This window comes from Apium graveolens, chromosome 9 (genome assembly GCF_009905375.1).
Source record: "Apium graveolens cultivar Ventura chromosome 9, ASM990537v1, whole genome shotgun sequence".
NCBI lineage: Eukaryota > Viridiplantae > Streptophyta > Magnoliopsida > Apiales > Apiaceae > Apium > Apium graveolens.
The window spans coordinates 193132127-193155540 of NC_133655.1; the positions used below are offsets into that span (position 1 = coordinate 193132127).

The following is a 23414-nucleotide window of genomic DNA, read 5'->3' on the forward strand; positions in this document are numbered from 1 at the left end:
AACAAAGGCATCATGCAGAGGGGATAATATCTCATAAATGTTTCCAAACATAATTTGAATTCCAGATATTTGCAACATGAATCATCAAAGTAACACCAAACTAATTATACGAAATGAGCTTTTCTTAAATCCAACTTTGTGCTCTTTTTTTCGGGCCCAAGAACTTAGGGTACTCATTCCTTTTCATTTTAAATGTCTATTTAGAAAAAAATAGTTTCAAATCAAGGTTCATCTCCTGAAGGTAACTTACTCAAGTAGTTATCTATACCAATAACTACATAACAATACATTATTTAGGAGTATATTAAGCTAACTAACTTTCTATTCTTAATTTGTATAAGTTTTTTAAAATAAATATATAAAATGGGATGGAGAGGATATTGTTTTAGAGAGTCATTGTTTAAGTCAAATTAAAAGCCCGTCCCAAAATGCATGTTTTGGGGTAAGAGTAAATGTCTACTCTAGAGCTGGACCCTAGTCAAATGTATGAAATAACCTTTAGGCTTATGCTTGTCGATGAATCAAAGGTCTGATCAGAGACTTAATACACTACAACAAATCTGGCCATTTACGACGGTTTTTTTGAACTGAAATCGTCGTAATTGAGCCATTTACGACGGAAAACAATCGTCGTTTTTGGTCGAATAGTAAGTTCATTTTTCCGTCCCAAGGTAAAATTGCGTCCCAAGTTAGGAAGAAGGGGCCCACATACTCAATAAAATAATAAATCTACTTACGACGGAAAATATCGTCGTATGTTATGTATTTACGACGGAAAATATTGTCGTAAGTTAGTTACTTACGACGGCAGAATCGTCGGATTTTTTCTTGTGGGACCCACCTTTGATAAAATAAAACATAAATTTACGACGCAACTATCTGTCGTAAATTAGTAATTTCCGACAGAAAAAATGTCATATTTTGGGAGTTAAAGCCAACTTACGACGGAATATGTGATTAACAACCGTCATAAGTTTGTAGTTACAGAATAGCCAAATTTTGATTTTTCAGTTTCCAGCCATTTTCGGCTTCCAATTTAAATTCCATAAAATACAAACAAAAAGCAATCAAAACTATTGGAAGAACTCATATTATTTCACTATAATTGGAATAATATTCAAACATCATAAAGTACAAAAAAATACATAAAAAAATTAAAATTACAACTAACAAAGTCATATTGATCTGTACAATACATGACAAAAGTTGAAGCCACCAAATCCAACAAAAATATAATGTCCTTGAGCAATTGGTTGTACGTTGCACACAATTCTTTTCTTCTCAAAGCCAAATACATAAACCCATCTTTCCTTGAAATGCTACCTACAAAAATGAAAATATAATATATTACATTTACCCAACGTAAAAGGCACCAACAAATATAAAAAAGACTAACAAGTAAAAATATAAGCAAGACTTGTGTATTTATAAATTTACAAGTAAAGATAAGCCCAATTAAAAATCATATTTTTTTAAAAAGAAAATCAAATTAAATACTCATAGATCAATTTAAAGTCAAATCACTAAATGAAAAGTTCGTTTCATCCATGAAGATACATATATTCTTGAGTATTAATAAGAATCTACCTTGTCAAATGGTTGGTTACAAAAAAGTAATCACCCCTGTTATTTTCTCAATCTTACCCCTTTAATAAGATTATATATTTTTTAGAATAAATTGTTGTTATAGTATTTCTCAAATGTGTAATTACTTGACCAATCTCTCCCACAGGAAAAGTTTGATGTATAACACTTATATTGTTAAATTTGTTTGATCGTTGCAGTACACTATGAACAACTATATATATTTTTATTTGATAGTGTACAATATTGCAATAAAAATATAAGAATCAGTTATGCAATATGATAAAACATCTATTTTGAAATAAAACTTCACAAATAAGAATCTTAATTAACCACAAGCTACTGTATCTAAATATCTGGTCTAGCTTGATTGTTAAATATCCTTACCCTGACCTTATCAGAATCAGTGGTGAGCTTCAATTGAGCAATTCCATTTTATGGCAATTAGCCTACACAAAACTATTCTTTTAAAAATCACATTGGCCTGATTTTGGACAAGCTGATTTTGAAGATGCTTTACTTTCTTTCCAACAGAGGCAGAGACACTATGGCGGATACAAACTATAAAGTACTACAGAAACCTATACCGGCACTTCTCCTAAACCTAATTGTTTATGAGTGTCTCAATGACTTGAGCAGTTAAGCACCCATCAACTTGAGATTGAACTCAAGAAAAATGCTTAGCTGAAGGCCATTGTAGAATTGATTCCTAAATGCAAGAAACGGCCTTGTTCAGAAAAGCTTTTCAAGTGCCTACTGAATATCTATCAAGAGTATTTGGATTTCGAATTTCCAGCTACACTATAGCATCCGCAAACTTCCGATAAAAAGTATATGGATTCCAGAATTCGAGCCCTGAGACAAAACATGGGCTCCAAATTGTAATTATTCAGGAAGCGGGATCTAGATAGCGCGCCAAGCTTCTCTTCTCCACTGCTTCCCTTGGTAACTGACAACATCATAATTTTGTAGGTATTGAACATTTATGTAGTTAGGTACTGAACATACAAATCACATTTAGCTTCATTGGCGGAGTCAGTATGTAGCTTAGTCCAACATATTAATGATCCAGTCAAATATTACATCTACAACCCTGAGTTGATCGAAAAGAGCAAAGACTATACACCGACGGAGGAAAATGAGAATATAAGCAGACCTTTATATAACCACTTAAGAGGAAAATTACTTGGTTGAAGTTAAAAGTTGATCTATAATTTTCAACCATATTACATATGAAGCAGGGCCGAAGGTTTAACATAATATTGCTTCTAAATGAATAAGCTACATAAAAAATGCTGCAATTGATTATGATGCAAATTGGAGTTCAATGTGAAGGAATCATGTATTTCTTCTATATCTGGCAGGTGGGAAAATTTGACAAAAGGGAAAATTCTATTGCTAATTTTTTCTATCAGGAGGCACCGGTTTTTCTTTTTAAATCAGGTGATTTTAATATTATAAGAGGAAAGGACTTCGAGTACACTCCGATCACGGAGTACACTCTTATACACATATAAGAGGAAAGGCCTATCGGGCTATCCCGGTTAGTTGGATGCAAACATTTGTGGATTGATCCGATCTTAGTTCTTCCTCTGTACTATCTCGCTATTAAGAATATCACAACAAAAAAACATTCCAAAACAAACCATTATTTGCTAAATTCTTTGAATAATATAATTGAAAATTAAATTAAGTGGTTAAATCTTCAAAATGATCCCCAATGATTTAAGGTATGAAATGTCTCAATCACAGGTACCTCCCAAGAAAGATAACTATCAGATCATTTCAAAATGATAGTCTGCTAAGGACTTGCTCATTGTGCTTGATTCCGATATATAATCGAGCAACTCGCTATCTGCAATGTGTTTGCCTTGATTCTGAAAATGATAGAAACTTAAAGTTACTTTCCTATACCCTTATGTTGGGTACCCAAGACTGAAGAGTAGGAAATATTATAATTGGTTTCTAAGAACAGTGATCGGGATTAATTACAACAATATTAAAGTACATAACATGCCCTTTCTCGACATAAATATCTATCAAATTACAAAATTTAAATACTTCGTCGTGTATCAATGGTTGTATCTCAAATAGTAACTGTTTAAAGCAATAAAATATTATTCCGGAATATTGACCTATTTGCTCCGACTTTAAAGTAGATTTTGTACTGAATTATCATGTGGACTAAAGTTGATTCCAATTTTAGTTCATTTTCATGGATTTATAACACTATGAACAGGGTTGGATTGTTAGTCAACTTCAGTGAAATTGAATGCAGCCGAAAATTGTGTATATAAGCATTAAGATTAATTTGAAGGGTTAATTATGACAACATAAGAGCAATTTCTAGAAGACTAGTGATTCTATAATCCCTACAAACACATGTAGCCTTGATGTTTCCTTTACATACATCCAGAAGATCAGGCCATCTATTGGCAACAGCAGCAACCGCAGCATAACATTCCTCTAAGGTCGATCCGTGAAGGAATTTGTCGAAAAGCGCAGCCTGCAATGAAGAGATTACTCTTAATACCAAAACAAAAACATATAAGAATCTGCCAGCACAAACACATCAGAAATATGGTAATTCAAGTTTTGACGGTGACAGAGTCGGGAGCTTTTTCATCTTCCTCGTCGTAATCGATAAGCTCCTCTTCGTATGCGTCGTTATCCTTGTTTACGCCCATCCTACATATACATACACATATACATAGATATATATAAGCTCGCGAATTGAAATCGAAATCAAAATCTGAGAACTCTAGGATGAAATTGAAGAGACGATATATATACAAAATAATTATGTATAGAATAATTGAACCTTGTGCGTAGATCTGAGAGTGTTGAGATAGCTAGGGCTTGGCGGCGGCGTCTTCAGATAAAAGAGAGAGAATAGAGAGAGAAAGAAAGTGGGGAGAGATTGATACAACACCCATGATTTTTTACGTTTTTGACCGCCCGATTTATTCCAAATAAATCTTTTATAATATACATTAAATTATACTTAAATCATATTTACATATTTATACCTTCAATAAAATAATATTCATTTTTTTTTATATTTTCAATTATTCTAAATTGCTGAATAATTTTAACAGTTAAGCATCAGACTAGTACATCTAACTAGTGTTTAATCCTGAACTAGTGTTTCGATTATTTTAAATCTATTTTTCAACGATCCAACCGTATTAATGTAAATACTTATATATATATATATTAGTGATATAACCAAAATTTAAATTTCAAAATAAATTTATTTGGTTTGACATTTTAACAGTCAATCATTAGTTTGACCACTACACATATCTAGTGTTGCATCCTAAATTGGTGTTTCTATTAGTTTAAAAATATTTTTCAACGATCTAACTGTATTGATATCAATATATATATATATATTTGTGATATAACCATAATTTCATATCAAAATAATTTTATTTTGTTTGACATTTTAACAGTCAAACGTCAGTTTGACTAATACAGCTAACTAGTGTTGAATCCTGAATTAGTGTTTCGATTATTTTAAAAATATTTTTCAATGATCCAACCGTATGGATGTCAATAGATATATATTAGTCATATAACCAAAATTTCATATCAAAATAATTTTATTTGGTATGACATTTTAACAGTCAAGCATCAGTTTGACCAGTACAACTAACTAGTATTGAATCCTGAATTAGTGTTTCGATTATTTTAAAAATATTTTTCAACGATCCAACCGTATGGATGTAAATAGATAAATATATTAGTGATATAACCAAAATTTCATATCAAAATAATTTTATTTGGTTCGACATTTTAACAATCAAGCATCAGTTTGACCAATATAGCTAACTAGTGTTGAATCCTGAATTAGTGTTTCGATTATTTTAAAAATATTTTTCAACGATCCAACCGTATGGATGTGAATAGATATATATATTAGTGATATATCCAAAATTTCATATCAAAATAATTTTATTTGGTTTGACATTTTAACAGTCAAGCATCAGTTTGACTATTACAACTAACTAGTGTTGAATCCTGAATTAGTGTTATGATTATTTTAAAAATATTTTTAAACGATCCAACTGTATCGATGTCAATATATATATATATATATCAGTGATATAACCAAAATTTCATATCAAAATAATTTTATTTGGTTTGACATTTTAAAAGTCAAGCATCAGTTTGACTAGTACAGCGTGTTGAATCCTGAATTAGTGTTTCGATTATTTTAAAAATATTTTTCAACGATCCAACCGTATGGATGTTAATAGATATATATATATATATATTAGTGGTGTAACCAAAATTTCATATCAAAATAGTTTTATTTGGTTTGCCATTTTAACAGTCAAACGTTAGTTTGACTAGTACAACTAACTAGTGTTTAATCCTAAATTGGTGTTTCGATTATTTTAAAAATATTTTTCAACGATCCAACCGTATGGATGTCAATAGATATATATATTAGTGATATAACCAAAATTTCATATCAAAATAAATTTATTTGGTTTGTCATTTTAATTGTCAAACATTAGTTCAACTAGTACAACTAACTAGTGTTTAGTTCTGAATTTGTGTTTTGATTATTTTAAAAATATTTTTCATCGATTCAACCGTATGGATGATAATATATATATATATATATATTAGTGATATAATCAATGTTTCTTATTAAATTATTTAATCAAAATATTTAACTTTTTCTGAAATTCTTGAAATGTCACCCAAACAAATAAATGTTGACATTAATATGGTTAAATCTTGAAATAATATTTTTTAAAAATTGAAATTATCAAAAATCATGTGCTAATTTACGATGGAATTCGTCATAAATTATTATCTGCAAATTTTTTTAGAAAAGTCAAATTTACCGCCAAAATTTTGGGGAAAAGGTTAAATTTCGCTCTTTTTATAACTTACGACGAATTTTAACTTCCGTCGTAAATTGGATGTTCCAATATTTTCCGTCACAAATATTTCGTCGTAAATTTAGATGACATATTTTTTTATTTAATTTCAAGTTAAAATTTTAATAAAAATATTTAACTTACGACGAAATGTTCAAATCGTCGCAATTTCAAATGATTTTTATTTTCCCGCCAATTTTTTTTTGGTAAAAAGTTAAATTTCCCTCTTTGATAACTTACGACGAATTTTAATTTCCGTCGTAAATTTCACCATCCAATTTTTTCCGTCGCAAATATTTCATTGTAAATTTAGATAAAATATTTTTTTATTCAATTTCAATTTAAAATTTTAATAAAAATAATTAACTTACGACGAAATGTTTAAATCGTTGCAACTTCAAATAATTTTCATTTTTGAGATTCGATAAAGACCCAATCCGAACTACTAAATTTATATATTTATATATTATTTATATATAAATAAAATTTAACTATAATTAATTAATATAATTAATTATATATATATCAAAATTCTAATTTTTTAAATATTTTATTGTATTTTCAAACAAATTATTATTTCCTCATGTTAATATTTTTTGTACACACACCATATGTCATCAGAAAGATGAATAAATCATGTGTGTCAGAAATTATTTTCATACATAATATTTTATTTGAAATTCATAAAAAAAATTATTTTAATTTTTGAAACTAAAATATATAATTAATTTCCATATATTTCTCAAATTACATTATTTTATTTTTATTTATTTATTTCATAATTATTTTAAATTGAACTATTTTCACATATTTTCAGATTTTTTTTATTTTCACAACATCTCTCACTTAAAATAACTTTTTGTGCTTAAGTTTTTTTTATTATTGAACGAAGTTAAATTAAAATTATTCACCTTAAAAAATTTAAATGGATCTAGAGATCGGATCCAATAGTCCGAGATTGTAATGGATTTGGATATGAATTATGTTATTTAAAATCCGAAATCAATCGGATCAAAATCCTATTCAATAAATTTAAATGAATATAAATATAAATTTAGTCAAATCCGATTCAAATTCAAACCCTCGACAACCTTATCTAGCTACATTGGTGAACATAATTACCTACGAATCAACTCTGACAAAATATAAAGAACTTTTTTTTGAACAATTAAATCTTAAATCCATTTAGACATATTTATTTTAACCTAAAATATTGCATTACATTATATTACAATACATAATTTGATCTCGCGGTACATTTATGTGATGTAACATTGCAAATGTAGTGCATGAATTGGTTTAATGTCATTTAAGTGCTCTATATCTTAAAAAATAACTAACTTATTACTTAAAATAAGTAAATGATTTATAAGTATAAATGATAAATTGATAAATATTTATAAGTTATTTGAATAATTTTACTTATATAAGTAGAAATTTTTACTTAAGTGAAGTAAAAAAAAATTAAAAAAAATAATTATCTTAATTCATGAATTTTAAATAAAAAATATATTTTAAAAACAAAGTTAATTAAAAAGCAAATAAATTAATATAAGTTTAGAAAAAGTACTCTGGCACGTTTAAAACACAGACATGATTGAAAACGAGTGTTAGGAAATATATTATTTAACCGATAACTCTTTTTGAGAGATGTCAAAATAAGTTATAGATTCAAAAGGTATTGCCAAAATCTTTACACTTATCTTCTTTCTTATATCTTATGATGACTCGTCATCTGTTTCCAAACGCTTCTCCACGTTTTAAGTTTATCGATAATCTATGTCGTCGACTCGTAGCAGCCTCAGAAGATTTCACAATAGACGTTTGTAGCTGAGAGGAGTTCTATGCAGCTCAACAAAACTGTCTTAAATGAATACGCCTATTCTTAATTTACTCGTTGGTACTATATCGAATAGTTCAACACAAACTCGATATGAGCTCTGGCGTCCTTACATAACTATAATCACACCTACACACTATCATTTTTAGTTTACTATAACCTTGGCTTTGATACCAACCTGTAACGCCCCCAAATCGGGGATACCACATTGAAGGCGATAAAAAATTGTATTCGATGCTTAATTGTCAATGTTCTATTATATTAATGGTATATATTGAAAATAAGATGAACAATTAATAGAAAGTTGAACTCCCTACACTTTTAACTTATGTAAAATTAAGAGCGATTTCAGTTAGTTTAAATATGTATCCAAGCCGTCAATAATAGGCTAAAATTGTAGTCCGACCCACTTAAGCTCGTTCTACCAATTCCTAAAAATCCACTAATATTGGGGAAAAACGCTGGACTTTCACAGTTTATCGAGATAAAGTAAATATCAAACAAATGCCAGTATCGGTATTTACACAAGATTTAACGATCGATTATTGCGACCGGAGTCAATATTGGTTGAATGACCATTGACATGGCATGCGTGTCATCTTATTCCTAACGATTGTCGGTCGGTAATTGATAAGAGATAAATGACTGATTATTATGACTACCAGTCAAGACTTGGTGACCGGCTATTTATATGCCTCCACGTCACCTAAAACCGATTAGAGTACCAACCGATTACACGGTCGGTTTAGATAGCTGTTTTCAAGATATATGGTTTTCCTCCCGGCCATGGAAAAAGAAAAGCATTTATTGTTTTAACCAAATACCTGACCATTAACCTTTGATCATCCTATGTTTATATACATATATGCATGTAATGGTGATTTCTAATATATCTACACTATAATTTCTTCTAAAATTTATAATCAAATCAGTTCTTGTTCTTGTTCTTGAGATAATATATATATATATACTTATTTCTTTTTATATATATATATACTTATTCTTGTCCTAGTTGTATATATGCAATTCTGAGATGCAATTAGATTGAACAAAAGATGGGACGTGAGTTGTGGTAAACAACGACCGAAACCAACTGGTACACCAAAAATATGCGAGATGCAGATGGAGGTGGAGGAACTCAAAGAGCAGTTGAAGGAGGCGCGGATGGAAATTTGGCATTTAAAGAAACTTTACAATCATGGCGATGACTTTTCATAGATTTATGTAGTTATATATGTTGGTTATCTAAATTTTAATTAAGAAATGTTACTTTTATGAATCTTCTACGAATTTTATGAAACTGTAGATTTTTTTGTGAAAAAGTCCTACGGTTTTTAATAATAAAAATGAGGATGAAGAATAAGATGTATATGTAGTATTTTAAAAATCTTAATTCTTAACTATAGGTTATTCTTATTAATTTCTAATCTAAATTTTAGGCCCTTTAGTCTAATAACTAAACTTAAATGCTAATCTTTATCAAATTTTAATCTTTTTATTCTATTATTATTCTTAAGATTATGGGGAATTATACATATAGTTAAGAGTACAATTGCAAGATGTATAACCTTATACAAATTTTGTGCACAACTTACCACCGCGAATTTTAGTGGAGTATGGAGAGAAGATTCAAGGAACCATTATTTTCGAGTTTTCCAATGGTTAAAGGACCCGTGTAAGATTTAATAATGAGGATGTATTTTTTAAGGATGTCGAGTTATTTTTCATATAAAGTCAGAGTAAATATGGTATAAGTGCAGTGTTTACCTATAACGGTAACCATCTATTTATTATTAATCTTCTATATGAATATAAAATTTTGATATTGTATGATCGTCTGACCTATGGTAAGTAATAATTGTATTTAAATTATAATTTTTTTATTTAATTAACTCTTTGTTAACTAGTAAATTGTGTTTTTGATTTTAGATGAACGTACGTAAGTTCAATATAATGTTATTTCTCAATGTTTTTTTTATCTTTAACAATTATTTTTAATTATTAATCATTTTTTTGGAAAGCGCGAAAAGGGGTCTAGTAGTAAGTTCGAATTCACATATACTTTTAATGCTATGTGCTTTCATTATATGTTTCACTAGTACAAAATTAGACTTTTACGTCACGCTTTTTACGTCGCACTTAAAAGAGTCCGACATATATAACACTTTATACTTCAGATTTTTAAGAAGGCGATGTATATATATGACGGTTCACAAAAAGATCGACGTATATAGTTGATATATATGTCGGTTCCAAAAAATGTCGAGGTATAAATACTTAATTTACTTCAAATTTGTACAACCTGACGTATACACTTATTACTCATGCTTGACATATAGGTCGGTTTTCTTAAACCCGACATATAAGAAGGTAATATATATGAGATCTTGATATATGGTGACAATACATCGTGTACCCAGTGATAAAGGAACGGTTTTCTCTGATCCAACGTATTTAAATTCTATTAATAAAAATGTTATAATTTAGACGTAATAGTACTTCAGTCACTTTTTTTTATTGTAGAGAACCCGCAGCCGCTACCCTTCGGGTGCACACTGGGTAAACCCCACGGGTTCACGCAATAGTCTGCAAATTACATGAATCAAGGTAAACCGAATTTAAGCGACATACTTCGGCTCATGAGCCATAATCATAAATTCTTCTCCCGTGAGGTTCGAACCTTTGACCAAGAGGATATTTATCCCTTTTTTAACCAACTGAGCCAACCGCGCTACTTAGGTCACTTTTGACTCTCCCCAATCACACTCCCATCGTAACCTCTCTCTCGCCAAGGCCCTACTCTCATGGAGATTCCAAATAAAATTCTTGACATTGACATCTCTATGGATATTAGACTGCCCTAATTCATCTCGTAGACCCGAGGTATGAAAAACGGGTCACATTGTATGTTTGTATACACATTGAATGTCTTGTTAGTTTTCTCACCCTATGCACCTAATTGGATTTCTATACGCTTCTTTGCTAAGCCACGTCTCTCTGTGGGTAATCTCTCTATCTCTCCCCTTCTCTCTCTCCCCCCTTAACAATGTCTTCCGCTCATTCTTATTTTTTTAATTACTATTTCCTTAAATTAATTCTGTTATCAACAACATTATTTGGGATTTGATATAATTTATTTTCGGATTGTTTTCCTTAATTTTATTGCCCTTGAAGTAACATAATTATATTAGTTTTAGTGTAATTGATAATCTCGGTTCACATGGGTGTTACATTAATATGTAAATTTGTTGATTTTAAAAATTTCAAGTGCAGGATGAATTGATAAAATTTTAATGATTGACATAATGATTTATTCATTTTACTATATTATATTACAATTGTGCTTGTATTTTTATTATTATTAAATTTGTGAATTATTTTTTTAGTATTTATGAAGTTTTTGATAGGTTAAATATATATTTCTGTATTTTTGGATTGTTTAGAAAGTGTATTTTGATGTTTAAAGTGGGTACCATAGATTTATGAATGGGGATGGCCAATTGTAGTACAAAAAAAATATTTTGTTAGTAGAGAATTTTGACTGCACTACATAAGTAACGACCAAAATAATCATTTTTGGGCAATATTACCGACCAGATTCAACAAATATCGACCATAATGAGAAAACGATCACCTTATTAAAAACGGTCGTCTAAGCTAGTCGTCATTGATCATAACCCAAAAAAACTTCTGGATCAATAACAAACAATTCGATCCCTTTCTTGTATATATTGTAATGAAAAAATTAAAACGGAATAGTTTTTTTAAGGAATGTGTTAGATATATTTGATAATGTCATGGCTAATATGTTTTATGTTTAGCTTTCAGATCTTGTGTGAACAGGATAGATCAGTACTTAACTGATAATATAAGTAATGATATCCTTAAGTCCTGACTTCCAGTATAAGTACTGATCAACAGTTAAGTACTGATCTATCCTGTTCACACAAGATCTGAAAGCTAAACATAAAACATATTAGCCATGACATTATCAAATATATCTAACAATCTCCCCCAACTTGTAAATTAACAAAATATACAAGTTAAACAGATATTTGATGATGTCAAAAACATTAAGTACAAATGCATGAGAAATAGACTAGATAACTACAACTTACAGTCCTTAAAGTTTTACCAATTTCAACTTCTGATAACAAATTCAATCTGCATAAATATCAGAATTTAAGCAGTTGTAGATCTTCGACTTGGCTTCATTAACTTCTGATCTCTCTGATGTCAGGAGTTGTTCTGAGATAGTTCTTCAACAAACATTTTTCAGCATATCTTAGTTCATCAATCATTCTCCTTTTAACACCTTTAAGCTCTGCAGTATCTTCACCAGTTTGAAAGATTGCAACTCTGAGATCATTAATCTTTGCTTTCCTTAACTCCTGGTCTAGTCTTATGACATAAGCTTTGTTAGATTCAAGATTGAATTCAAGTCCCTTAATACCAAGATACGTTCTGATCTGTGCAGTATTAGGCTTCATATCAACAATATCCCCATTGTGATATCTGTACTTTGGAACATATCTGCTGTCAGACTTAACAGAATAAAGCCTTTTCTGTCTCTGAATCTGTTCTTTTAAGTAGTTTGCAGCAGTCTCTGTTATTCTGTCATCCACTTGAAGTAAGAAAAGTACATGCTCCAATTCTTCAAAATACTTCAAAGGAATGACATTTTGTCTTATATGATAAACCCTACCATCTGTCATGAAATACAACATGATGTATTCTTTCAAGTAGGTATGGTAAACCATCTGTACAGATTCTAGTTGATTCAATCTCTCAGGAGTTGCTCCAATACCTGGTTCACTCAAGGAAGTTGGATCATTGGTAGTGTTGTGTACTCTTCTTTCATCAGCACTTCCCAATCCAGTTTTATCTCTAGCTTCCTTTCCAGTAACAACTCTTGCTTCAAAACCACTTGGAGTAGTCTTCAAAGATTGAGTCTATTTTGCTTTAGTGAATCCTGGTAGGAGTGTTTTAGATCTATTTTCTGATATCAAGTTAACTTGAGCACTGTCAGAGGTTACTTGCTTCAAGAGGTACATAAGGCTTGATAGGTTCACCAACCTTTTCTTTACCCTTGGATCTTGGATCTATCTGTGGTTATGATCTAGCCAAAGTTTCTTCAGTATGTATCCTTTCTTTGATCACAATGCCTTTAGGTTTTGGAAGTAACTGTTGATCAGTACTTATACTGGAAGTCATGACTTAAGGATATCAGTACTTATATTATCAGGAGATAATCATCAGAAGATAGATATCAGAACTTAAGTGCTGAAGGACAATCAGATAAGGACAGTAGCTGATTAAAGGAAAGAAGATAGAGATAAAACATAAGAAGAGATATGCATGAAGAAGAAATTCCGTGAAGAATGGAATACTTGGAATAGAAGATATCTGATTGATATATTTTAGGAAGCAGAATTATATTTCATATCAATTAGCGATTATCTTGTAACTGTGTAGTATATAAACACAGGCATAGGGTTTACACTATAAGTGTTATCATTATCGAAGTTATTATTCTTTATAACCCTAGCAGCTCTCGTGATATTTGTTCATCACTGAGAGGTAACAGTTCCATATTGTAACAGAGTTTATTGTTTAAATAAAGTTTGTTTTCTGTTACTCAAGTTTTTTAAGTTCGATTTGAGTGTACTATACACTGTATTCACCCCTCTACAGTGTGTATGTGACCTAACAGAATGAAATTAAGGGGTTGGAGTTTACACTAATGTCTACCCGGGATGTTAAAAGATATTTTAACGGTCATATTTGATTTGTTCATTTTGATGATCAGATGTTACGGACGATGATATCTTTGTTTTATATTAATATATGAAAGAAATTATCTTGACATTATGTACGTATCATGAAATTTATAACGATTACTATGTTGACTTAATTATTTCGGATATATCAATATCCGATTTATATTTTAAAATAAAATATTAAATTTTGTCATATGATAATTTACATGGTAGATGATTAATGGAAACTCAAATTAATATGATTTTTTTTAAAAAATAGTTTTTTACAAATGCCAAGTATTTTTAATATAAAAAGTTGATTAAGTAGATTTTAATTAATATTATATATTTGGTATTTAATATATTTAAATTTTAATATAATATCTGGTTTCAAAAGTAATATATTTATAAAATATATACACTAGCAATTGAAAACTTCGTGTGCCTTTTATCTATCACGTGCTTTAAAAATATTAAAATATTAATTTGAATGATTGTATTTTTTTTCTAATAATTGTAATTGGGACGATAATGTGCATTTTTTTATTGTCATTATTCATTCATTATTCCATATTGACTAGAATTAGGAATAAAATACTTTTTGTCCTTATATATAATGTATTGTCCACAATGTGTTAAACTTGTATTCCAAGAATTGTGGCTTATATCCCACATTGGTAAAAATGTGAGAAAAACAATATTCTTAACCTATAAGAGATAAAAGGTTGTGGGAAATGAATCTATATACTTGGGGGTTTTGAGTTGCAGGTGTGAAAGCTTATAGCTTTATTTTTGTCCAACATTGACGAAGAAGAGTTGAGGGAATAACAATTAGTCTATATAAGTAACTAGATGTGTAGAATTTCTTCAACATATGGGAGTTGATAAACGACTCATTAGTTAATAGTGTTTCTTCTCTACACCCACATCGAAAGGAAATGAAAAAGAGAGACCCTCAACCCATTTTTAAAGTAATATGGTCTCAAAATATTTAGGTAGTATGGATTTGGAGCTTTTGCATGTTTTGTCCGCAATCTTTTAAAGCAACACAAATTTTACTTAGTGAAAAGTTATTAACTAAGTGGCTCCTTCACGAATTAAAGAGTATAACTGAAGTTTTGAATATATGAAGTTGAATAATAATAGGTAAACTCATCTCCAAGGTTAGAGGTTAGACTCCAACATCGAATAAAAGGAAATAATGCAAAAATTCATATCTATGTTGTAGGATAAGTTGCACAAGCAACTCAAAAGAGAAACTAAGTTTACCTCCCACATCGAGGTGAATATGGAATTAAAATTATTGTTACTCTATATAAGAGTACACTAGAACTTGTAGGGGCATGCAGTAATTGTGTTTTGGGAGTTCTTAAGGAACAAACACTGGTATAAAATAAACTTTATATGTCGGTTAAATAAGTAATATATGTCGGCTCACTACAAGAAATTTGCAATCAAACAACAGTTGACAGACAACGGTTAAAAAAACCGTCATCCTAAAAAATCATACAACGGTGAATTGATTTTGCAGAAAAAATAGTTGTGTGACCTCCAGAACAAACAACGGATATCCATCTTTTTTAAACTGTTGTATAAGTTGTATCCTCTCATCGAGTCAGACAACGGTTTTTTAAATATAGTGTTGTTGTAGATCTTTAACATAACGATTACAAACCGTTGTTATTATGTTAACGTATAGGGATTTAAGACAACGGTTTTGACATTACACTGTGTAATTCAGACAACGGTTTTTCAGAAAGGTTGTCCTCTAAACCATCAAACAACAGAATGAAACAGTTGTTTGAGGAATTTTAATGGGTACCACATATTGAGGTGGCAGCACGTGACAAGTGGTAAATCATTCACAAGGATTGCTGAGGTGGCGAAATGAGAGCCCTTCATTGATATGAGATTTGATATCGGCCCTTAGATCGAAAAATAGCTGAATTCTTATACAACAGTTTTATGTTCAAACAAAAGTGTTGTCTTAGTTGGTCTCATACAAGCTTTTAGATATTACGTTGTGAAATTCACACAACAGTTTTTAGAAGGGTTGTCTTAGGAACCTTCATACAATGGAATAAAATAGTTTTCTGAAATAGTTATTTTATAATTTCAATGGGCACCACATGATGAGGTGGCACCCCATGATAGGTTGTAAACATTTTACTCGGATTGCTGAAGTGTCGGAATGACAGCCCTTGATTGAAATGAATTAGATATTAGCCGTTAGATTGAAAAAGCTGATATGCTTACACAATGATTTTATAATAAAAAAAAGTGTTGTCTTAGTTTATATTTAAATAATGGTGTTTCAAGGAAACCATTGTAAAAGTATTACTATATAAAATGAGATTCTCGGTTAACAAGTTAAATTTTTAAATGATTTTTTCGACGATCCAACCGTATGGATGTTAAGATATATTAATTTTAGTCATATGAAAAAATTATTAAAAAATTTGAAATTCATCTTGCATGTCAGGATTCGAAAAATCCAGTAAAAGTACCACTCCCGACAACGAGACTCGTTCCCGATTTATAAGATTAATTTTTAAAATGATTTTTTAAACGATCCAACCATACAGATGTTAAGATATATCAATTTTAGTCATACGAAAAAATTATTAACAAATTTGAAAATCCATCTTGCATGTCAGGATTAGAAAATCTAGTAAAAGTACCCCTCCCGACAACGAGACTCGTTCCCGATTTACAAAAATTATTTTTAAAATGATTTTTTCGACGATCCAACCGTACGGATGTTAAGATATATCAATTTTAGTCATACAAAAAATTATTAACAAATTTGAAATTCATCTTGCATGTCAGGATTCGAAAATCTAGTAAAAGTACCCCTCCCGAGAACGAGACTCGTTCCCGATTTACAAGATTAGTTTTGAAAATGATTTTTTCGAAGATCCAACCGTACGGATGTTAAGATATGTCAATTTTAGTCATATGAAAAAATTATTAACAAATTTGAAATTCATCTTGCATGTCAAGATTAGAAAAATCTAGTAAAAGTACCACTCCCGACAACGAGACTCGTTCCCGATTTACAAGATTAATTTTTAAAATGATTTTTTCGATAATCAAACCGTACGGATGTTAAGATATATCAATTTTAGTCATATGAAATTTTTTTTAACAAATTTGAAATCCATCTTGCATGTCAGGATTAAAAAAATCTAGTAAAAGTACTAGTCCCGAAACGAGACTCGTTCCCGATTTACAAGATTAATTTTTAAAATGATTATTTCGACATCCAACCTTACGGATGTTAAGATATGTCAATCTTATTCATATGAAAAATTTATTAACAAATTTGAAATCCATCTTGCATTCAGGAGTAGAAAAATCTAGTAAAAGTACCATTCCCGAAACGAGACTCGTTCCCGATTTACAAGATTAATTTTTAAAATGATTTTTTCGATGATCCAACCGTACGGATGTTAAGATATGTCAATTTTAGTCATATGAAAAAATTATTAACAAATTTGATATTCATCTTACATGTCAGGATTAAAAAAATCTAGTAAAAGTATCACTCCCGACAACGAGACTCGTTCCCGATTTACAAGATTAATTTTTAAAATGATTTTTTCGAAAATCCAACAATGTGGATATTAAGATATATCAATTTTAGTAGTATGAAAAATTTATTAACAAATTTGAAATCCATCTTGCATGTCCGGATTTGAAAATCTAGTAAAAGTACCACTACCGACAACGAGACTAGTTCCCGATTTACAAGATTAATTTTTAAAATGATTTTTTGGACGATCCAACCGTACGGATGTTAAGATATGTCAATTTTAGTCATATGAAAAAATTATTAACAAATTTGAAATCCATCTTGAATGTCATGATTTGAAAAATCCAGTAAACGTACTAGTCCCGAAACGAGACTCGTTCCCGATTTATAAGATTACTTTTTAAAATGACTTTTTCGACGATCCAACCGTATGGATGTTAAGATATGTCAATTTTAGTCATATGAAAAATTTATTAACAAATTTGAAATTCATCTTGCATGAAAGGATTAGAAAAATCTAGTAAAAGTACTAGTCCCGAAACGAGACTCGTTCCCGATTTACAAGATTAATTTTTAAAACGATTTTTTCGATATCCAACCGTACGGATGTTAAAATATGTCAACTTTAGTCATATGAAAAAATTATTAACAAATTTGAAATTCATCTTGCATGTCAGGATTAGAAAAATCTTGTAAAAGTACCCCTCCCGACAACGAGACTCGTTCTCGATTTACAAGATTAATTTTTAAAATGATTTTTTCGACAATCCAACCGTACGGATGTTTAGATATATCAATTTTTGTCATATGAAAAAAATATTAACAAATTTGAAATCCATCTTGCATGTCAGGGTTTGAAAAATCTAGTAAAAGTACCACTCCCGACAACGAGACTCGTTCCCGATTTACAAGATTAATTTTTAAAATGATTTTTTTGGCGATCCAACCGTACAGATGTTAAGATATATCAATTTTAGTCATATGAAAAAATTATTAACAAATTTGAAATCCATCTTGCATGTCAAGATTATAAAAATCTAGTAAACGTACTAGTCCCGAAACGAGACTCGTTCCTGATTTACAAGATTACTTTTTAAAATGATTTTTTGGACGATCCAACTGTACGGATGTTAAGATATATCAATTTTAGTCATATGAAAAAATTATTAACAAATTTGAAATCCATCTTGGATGTCAGGATTAGAAAAATCTAGTAAAAGTACTAGTCCCGAAACGAGACTCGTTCCCGATTTACAAGATTAATTTTTAAAATAATTTTTTCGACATCCAACCTTACGGATGTTAAGATATGTCAATTTTATTCATATGAAAAATTTATTAACAAATTTGAAATCCATCTTGCATTCAGGAGTAGAAAAATCTAGTAAAAGTACCATTCCCGAAACGAGACTCGTTCCCGATTTACAAGATTAATTTTTATAATGATTTTTTCGATGATCCAACCGTACGGATGTTAAGATATGTCAATTTTAGTCATATGAAAAAATTATTAACAAATTTGATATTCATCTTACATGTCAGGATTAAAAAAATCTAGTAAAAGTATCACTCCCGACAACGAGACTCGTTCCCGATTTACAAGATTAATTTTTAAAATGATTTTTTCGAAACTCCAACCATGCGGATATTAAGATATATCAATTTTAGTAGTATGAAAAAATTATTAAAAAATTTGAAATCCATCTTGCATGTCCGGATTTGAAAATCTAGTAAAAGTACCACTACAGACAACGAGACTAGTTCCCGATTTACAAGATTAATTTTTAAAATGATTTTTTCAATGATCCAACCATACGGATGTTAAGATATATCAATTTTAGTCATATGAAAAAATTATTAACAAATTTGAAATCCATCTTGCATGTCAAGATTAGAAAAATCTAGTAAACGTACTAGTCCCGAAACGAGACTCGTTCCTGATTTACAAGATTACTTTTTAAAATGATTTTTTGGACGATCCAACTGTATGGATGTTAAGATATATCGATTTTAGTCATATAAAAAAATTATTAATAAATTTGAAATCCATCTTGGATGTCAGGATTAGAAAAATCTAGTAAAAGTACTAGTACCGAAACGAGACTCGTTCCCGATTTACAAGATTAATTTTTAAAATAATTTTTTCGACATCCAACCTTACGGATGTTAAGATATGTCAATTTTATTCATTTGAAAAATTTATTAACAAATTTGAAATCCATCTTGCATTCAGGAGTAGAAAAATCTAGTAAAAGTACCATTCCCGAAACGAGACTCGTTCTCGATTTACAAGATTAATTTTTAAAATGATTTTTTTGACAATTCAACCGTACGAATGTTTAGATATATCAATTTCAGTCATATGAAAAAAATATTAACAAATTTGAAATCCATCTTGCATGTCAGGGTTTGAAAAATCTAGTAAAAGTACAACTCCCGACAACGAGACTCGTTCCCGATTTACAAGATTAATTTTTAAAATGATTTTTTCGGCGATCCAACCGTACAGATGTTAAGATATATCAATTTTAGTCATATGAAAAAATTATTAACAAATTTGAAATCCATCTTGCATGTCAAGATTAGAAAAATCTAGTAAACGTACTAGTCCCGGAACGAGACTCGTTCCTGATTTACAAGATTACTTTTTAAAATGATTTTTTGGACAATCCAACTGTACGGATGTTAAGATATATCGATTTTAGTCATATGAAAAAATTATTAACAAATTTTTCATATGAAAAAATTATTAACAAATTTGAAATCCATCTTGGATGTCAGGATTAGAAAAATCTAGTATAAGTACTAGTCCCGAAACGAGACTCGTTCCCGATTTACAAGATTAATTTTTAAAATAATTTTTTCGAAATCCAACCTTACGGATGTTAAGATATGTCAATTTTATTTATATGAAAAATTTATTAACAAATTTGAAATTCATCTTGCATTCAGGAGTAGAAAAATCTAGTAAAAGTACCATTCCCGAAACGAGACTCGTTCCCGATTTACAAGATTAATTTTTAAAATGATTTTTTCGATGATCCAACCGTACGGATGTTAAGATATGTCAATTTTAGTCATATGAAAAAATTATTAACAAATTTGATATTCATCTTACATGTCAGGATTAAAAAAATCTAGTAAAAGTATCACTCCTCACAACGAGACTCGTTCCCGATTTACAAAATTAATTTTTAAAATAATTTTTTCAAAAATCCAACCATGCGGATATTAAGATATATCAATTTTAGTAGTATGAAAAAATTATTAACAAATTTGAAATCCATCTTGCATGTCCGGATTTGAAAATCTAGTAAAAGTACCACTACCGACAACGAGACCAGTTCCCGATTTACAAGATTAATTTTTAAAATGATTTTTTCGATGATCCAACCGTACGGATGTTAAGATATGTCAATTTTAGTCATATGAAAAAATTATTAACAAATTTGAAATCCATCTTGAATGTCATGATTTGAAAAATCCAGTAAACGTACTAGTCCCGAAACGAGAATCGTTCCCGATTTATAAGATTACTTTTTAAAATGACTTTTTCGACGATCCAACCATATGGATGTTAAGATATGTCAATTTTAGTCATATGAAAAAATTATTAACAAATTTGAAATCCATCTTGCATGAAAGGATTAGAAAAATCTAGTAAAAGTACTAGTGCCGAAACGAGACTCATTCCCGATTTACAAGATTAATTTTTAAAACGATTTTTTCGACATCCAACCGTACAGATGTTAAGATATGTCAACTTTAGTCATATGAAAAAATTATTAACAAATTCGAAATTCATCTTGCTTGTGAGGATTAGAAAAATCTTGTAAAAGTACCCCTCCCAACAACGAGACTCGTTCTCGATTTACAAGATTAATTTTTAAAATGATTTTTCCGATAATCCAACCGTACGGATGTTTAGATATATCAATTTTAGTCATATAAAAAAATATTAACAAATTTGAAATCCATCTTGCATGTCAGGGTTTGAAAAATCTAGTAAAAGTACCACTCCCGACAACGAGACTCGTTCCCGATTTACAAGATTAATTTTTAAAATGATTTTTTCGGCGATCCAACCGTACAGATGTTAAGATATATCAATTTTAGTCATATGAAAAAATTATTAACAAATTTGAAATCCATCTTGCATGTCAAGATTAGAAAAATCTAGTAAACGTACTAGTCCCGAAACGAGACTCGTTCCTGATTTACAAGATTACTTTTTAAAATGATTTTTTGGACGATCCAACTGTACGGATGTTAAGATATATCGATTTTAGTCATATGAAAAAATTATTAACAAATTTGAAATCCATCTTGGATGTCAGGATTAGAAAAATCTAGTAAAAGTACTAGTCCCGAAACGAGACTCGTTCCCGATTTACAAGATTAATTTTTAAAATAATTTTTTCGACATCCAACCTTACGGATGTTAAGATATGTCAATTTTATTCATATGAAAAATTTATTAATAAATTTGAAATCCATCTTGCATTCAGGAGTAGAAAAATCTAGTAAAAGTACCATTCCCGAAATGAGACTCGTTCCCGATTTACAAGATTAATTTTTAAAATGATTTTTTCGATGATCCAACCGTACGGATGTTAAGATATGTCAATTTTAGTCATATGAAAAAATTATTAACAAATTTGATATTCATCTTACATGTCAGGATTAAAAAAATCTAGTAAAAGTATCACTCCCGACAACGAGACTCGTTCCCGATTTACAAGATTAATTTTTCAAATGATTTTTTCGAAACTCCAACCATGCGGATATTAAGATATATCAATTTTAGTAGTATGAAAAAATTATTAACAAATTTGAAATCCATCTTGCATGTCCGGATTTGAAAATCTAGTAAAAGTACCACTACAGACAACGAGACTAGTTCGCGATTTACAAGATTAATTTTTAAAATGATTTTTTCAATGATCCAACCGTACGGATGTTAAGATATGTCAATTTTAGACATATGAAAAAATTATTAACAAATTTGAAATCCATCTTGAATGTCATGATTTGAAAAATCCAGTAAACGTACTAGTCCCGAAACGAGACTCGTTCCCGATTTATAAGATTACTTTTTAAAATGTCTTTTTCGACGATCCAACCGTATGGATGTTAAGATATGTCAATTTTAGTCATATGAAAAAATTATTAACAGATTTGAAATGCATCTTGCATGAAAGGATTAGAAAAATCTAGTAAAAGTACTAGTCCCGAAACGAGACTCGTTCCCGATTTACAAGATTAATTTTTAAAACGATTTTTTCGATATCCAACCGTACGGATGTTAAGATATGTCAACTTTAGTCATATGAAAAAATTATTAACAAATTCGAAATTCATCTTGCTTGTCAGGATTAGAAAAATCTTGTAAAAGTACCCCTCCCGACAACGAGACTCGTTCTCGATTTACAAGATTAATTTTTAAAATGATTTTTCTGACAATCCAACCGTACGGATGTTTAGATATATCAATTTTAGTCATATAAAAAAATATTAACAAATTTGAAATCCATCTTGCATGTCAGGGTTTGAAAAATCTAGTAAAAGTACCACTCCCGACAACGAGACTCGTTCCCGATTTACAAGATTAATTTTTAAAATGATTTTTTCGGCGATCCAACCGTACAGATGTTAAGATATATCAATTTTAGTCATATGAAAAAATTATTAACAAATTTGAAATCCATCTTGCATGTCAAGATTAGAAAAATCTAGTAAACGTACTAGTCCCGTAACGAGACTCGTTCCTGATTTACAAGATTACTTTTTAAAATGAT

The 23414-nt window shown here is 29.7% G+C and overlaps 1 protein-coding gene across 3 annotated transcripts; it reads right to left on the reverse strand.

The window, feature by feature from the left end:
- Positions 1–1074: 1074 nt before the first annotated feature.
- On the reverse strand, positions 1075–4546 carry LOC141687288 (DNA polymerase epsilon catalytic subunit A-like). Of its 3 annotated transcripts, none has more exons than XM_074492503.1 (5): positions 4406–4546; positions 4191–4272; positions 3995–4090; positions 3341–3461; positions 1075–1323 (listed from the first exon to the last, which is right to left on the reverse strand). In XM_074492503.1, exons 2-4 carry the CDS (start codon positions 4269–4271, stop codon positions 3360–3362), a joined length of 279 nt encoding a protein of 92 aa, XP_074348604.1. In that variant the 5' UTR covers position 4272; positions 4406–4546; the 3' UTR covers positions 1075–1323; positions 3341–3359. The 3 variants fall into 3 exon arrangements, with proteins under 3 accessions (XP_074348604.1, XP_074348606.1, XP_074348607.1); XM_074492505.1 differs by lacking the exon at positions 1075–1323 and adding an exon at positions 2085–2533; XM_074492506.1 differs by lacking the exon at positions 1075–1323 and adding an exon at positions 3032–3189.
- Positions 4547–23414: the final 18868 nt, after the last annotated feature.

What these genes read in the sequence shown, in the direction of transcription:
- LOC141687288 (XM_074492503.1), bottom strand. Translation starts at nt 4,271, where the DNA reads ATGGGCGTAAACAAGGATAACGACGCATACGAAGAGGAGCTTATCGAT. An exon ending in ATGAAAAAGCTCCCGACTCT is followed by an intron (nt 4,091 to 4,190) that starts GTCACCGTCAAA and finishes TCTTCATTGCAG; the next exon opens with GCTGCGCTTTTCGACAAATT. An exon ending in GATGGCCTGATCTTCTGGAT is followed by an intron (nt 3,462 to 3,994) that starts GTATGTAAAGGA and finishes TATCATTTTCAG; the next exon opens with AATCAAGGCAAACACATTGC.